This window comes from Branchiostoma belcheri, unplaced genomic scaffold (assembly GCF_001625305.1).
Source record: "Branchiostoma belcheri isolate BF01 breed outbred unplaced genomic scaffold, Haploidv18h27 scaffold31, whole genome shotgun sequence".
NCBI classification, from domain to species: domain Eukaryota; kingdom Metazoa; phylum Chordata; class Leptocardii; order Amphioxiformes; family Branchiostomatidae; genus Branchiostoma; species Branchiostoma belcheri.
Window position 1 is genome coordinate 2536923 of NW_017803921.1, and position 3599 is coordinate 2540521.

At 44.0% G+C, this 3599-nt stretch overlaps 1 protein-coding gene across 1 annotated transcript; it reads left to right on the plus strand.

The window, feature by feature from the left end:
• Positions 1 to 1766: 1766 nt before the first annotated feature.
• On the plus strand, positions 1767 to 3503 carry LOC109474615. The gene is made up of 3 exons (XM_019774958.1): positions 1767 to 1994; positions 2599 to 2753; positions 3107 to 3503. The coding sequence occupies exons 1-3, from the start codon at positions 1838 to 1840 to the stop codon at positions 3323 to 3325; spliced, it is 531 nt and encodes a 176-aa protein (XP_019630517.1). The 5' UTR covers positions 1767 to 1837; the 3' UTR covers positions 3326 to 3503.
• The last annotated feature ends 96 nt before the right edge of the window (positions 3504 to 3599 follow it).

Consider the following 3599-nt stretch of genomic DNA (forward strand, 5'->3'; position numbering starts at 1 on the left):
GTAGCCCTCCTTGAATCTTCCCCACCCCCCACTCGTAGCCCTCCTTGAATCTTCCCCACCCTCCACTTCCCTTCTGTAATCTGAATTTCACAGTCAACAAAATTTGTGCCTTTTGCCTCCAACTTGTCACCTTTCCCTACAGGCGTTTTGTAGCTTGCGGTATACATTCCAGCAAAGGTCAGTAGTTAATCTATTGTGTATATCTAGAAGAGAGGCTAGGCCCAAGTGTTACCTGTTCTAACGTGGTTTCAAATACTTGATAAACGACTGACTCTCTTGATTTAAGTACCATTTTCATTTTTGCCCGGAATTTTTTTATTCGCCCGCGCGCACTAGTTTGGGGTCTTCAGAGGATGCCATCTATGGAATTATGTCGGTGTGGCCTAAATTTAAAAAAAAATTAGAAAGCGAAGCCTGATTAAATTGCTTGATGGTTGCCGGCCGCCCAACATCCAGCCACCCACCGAATGGTGGAGGGGCCACTAAAGCCGCGGACGGCAGGGTTTGCGTTACACAGACTATAGAAAACGCTACTCGAGTCGTAGAATGCTAAATTCATGGGAAAGGAAGAAAACACAAAGAAATTAAAATCTAGAGTCTATTAATCCCCCATACCAGTGCTCAACCTTCATGACCACGTAGATTTCATAATGAAGTCAACTTGTATATATTTGCTCATTACGCAGCTGCTTTGTACGATTTACAGCATGTTCGAAATTTTTTTTTGTAAATGGGCAAAAATTCTTCTACCCCGTATATGTCATCTACTAGACAAATATATCATAAAATCATCATAGCCGTATACATAGTGGTAAATGTCATACTTGTAACATATTTTACCACCATAGTTATTACATTAAGTATAAACATATGGGCATACTTCCCATAGTTAATGTGACTATAAGTGGTGAAGGTATGAATTGTGGAAGTCCAATTTTGATATATAACCGACACAAGTCTAAAATTATTGCACTTTTCTCTTAAGTGCTGCTGTGGTAGGGGAATTTTTATCATTGGGAAGCGAACATGTGTTGTATGGCGCTTTGTCCAAAAACATACGGTTTATCAAAGGTCATATCCGTAGGAAAGATAAACTTGTTGTTTCACCAAACGTTTAAACTTTTGGTCTAAAACTGTCAAAATGAATGTCAAAATGAATGTCTAAGGACAGCACTGAGGCAAAAAAAATCACATACATGTAGTTACCCACGATTAGTATTTCTGAAAATGACATTTGGTAACTTATGATGAAAGTGGATATCTTTCATATTTTTCTGAAAAGGACATTTTTAAAGAGTGACACCGAAAAACGCTGTTAGACCTTTGGATTATAAAATATCCTTAAAACCGCTTAAATAAACAGTTTGGTTTTAAGGAAACTTACTAGCTGAATTTCTGATGACAAATTTCATCTTAAACAACGTCACTCAAAAACCTTTATAAAAACACCGATGTTTCTAGCTGTGTGGTATTATTTTAGACTCATTATGCAATGCTTCGAGTTAGATCTCACTTTGAAAATATCTTCAGATCTTATAAGGACCTCGACCTTTTCGAGTTGAAGGCGTTTTAATTTATAAATTGCCTAAATGCAATATTTTCCCAGATAAACGCTTTGCAATTTTTTTACCTTGTTTGCACTTCGCTTCATAAGGGATATGAATAGATTTATGAGGGGTGTTTTTTATGTTTAAATGCCGTTTTATTACCCGTAATAAAGTAATTTGGTAGAATAACATTTGGGTTTAAAAGGAGGTCCTTCTCGGGTGGGTAGTGTTACGGTTTCCAGACGGCCACCGTTCCTAGATCACCCAGCCTCCCGACTCCTGTGTGAAGTATGTACGCGCTGCTGACCCTCGCGCTCCTGGCGGCTGCACAGGCGGTCCCGGTGGAGGAGCAGGCCCCGCTGGCTCAGGTTCGCGCCTCGGGATCCAACCCGATCGGCGTCAACGAAGACACGAGCTGCCACCACTACCCGCATTCCAGCACGCATGGTAGACAAAATCACTTTCCTTTTTTATTTCAAATTTTATTGGTTGAAGTACTGTTAATGACCCCAGTCTCTCTCTCTCTCTTTTTCTCTCCTTTTCTTTTCTCTCTCTCTCTCTCTGAGTTTATTTCTCTCTCTCTCAAAGATTCTCTCTCTCTCTCTCTCTCTCTCTCTCACACACACACACACACACACACACGCACACACACACACACACACACAAATTTTAACTATATTATATAGTTATATAGTTACATCGCCAGTGTTGTCGTCGACTGGGATGGAGTTTCGTCGAGGAGCGCCCACTGCGAGTCAGCGGTCTCCTAATAATTAGCCCAGTGCACAGTCTCGCGGTTGGGCTGTCTGTCTTCGGGCCTGCAGGCAGTTCTTCTCCGCTGCCCAGTTTAACTAGGCTCCCCGGTAGGAGTTTTAAACGACGGGATTTTATCAGGGTAATAATACCCCCTCCCGCAAAACTCCCGCCAACCACCGGGGATCCTTGTTGAGCTGGGCGGCTGGGAACTACTGCAGGCCCGAAGAGAGTCAGCCCAAACCGCGGTAGACTGGACACCAGGCTAACCCTACGCCCTCCGTGTCGCCCTCTCCAGGCCACACCGCGCACTTCTACCACGGCACCACCCCGTTGAGCCTCCGCAAGCGCGCTGTGGTCGAGGTCGGCACCCTGGTACCGCTTCACCGCGTCCTCATCTTCCGTAACATGGTCTTCGAGTGGGGAGTCGGCGCCGACAACTTTGAAGACAAGGTAAACTTCAAATATACTTAGAACAAATTTAACGAAGAGTAACACATTTAGTGTACATTCAGTGATGCATTCATATTATGTAACACTAACAGCTTCTGAGGCGTCGGCAAAAATCTTTGACAGACATTATTTTGTTTCCTCCAGTTAAGCTAGTATTGTTCTTGGTTTGCGGTACCGTACAAAGCTGCTAGATAAAACTTTTGTGGTCCCAACCCCAACGTATCTACCAAATGTTAAAACCATAGCATCTGCACAACATGAGATGTCGCATCCATGTCTACCTCTGCAATACCGGACAAAGCCGCATGAAAGAAAATGTTATGTTACCGTTGGTTGGTTTTTCTTTCCGCCAGATTGCCTGGGAGGGTTACCGCGTGCCGTCTGACTGCTCGGTGAGTTGGTCCCACAGCGCCGCCGGGGAGTCAGGCTGCAGCCTGCAGCAGGCCATCGACTTCAGCCGCGGCTACAAGACCCGCTACGGCAGTTACGACCTGCTCTCCAACAACTGTCATCTGTACGTCAACCGCATGATGAACTACCTGGACTCCGGGTGCACCCGCTACCCGGCCTAGGTCGGCATGCTTCGGGAATCACCGTCGGCTTTTGTCGGGTGTGGCCGTTTATAAATTCCTGTCGGGAGTCGTCGTCAAAATTCGTGCATCTACGGTGACGACAATAAAAAAAAACCTACAAGATTCTCTATCTGATCAAGAAAGTGTTTTAAATAAAGAGCTAAGGAATCGATGCCAAGTTTTTGTTTGTTTGGTTTTATCTATTAGGATCTCTGTTGTTTTTCATTGAAAATTCACACTATCCTACGTGGAATCCGCTACAATACCATGCAAT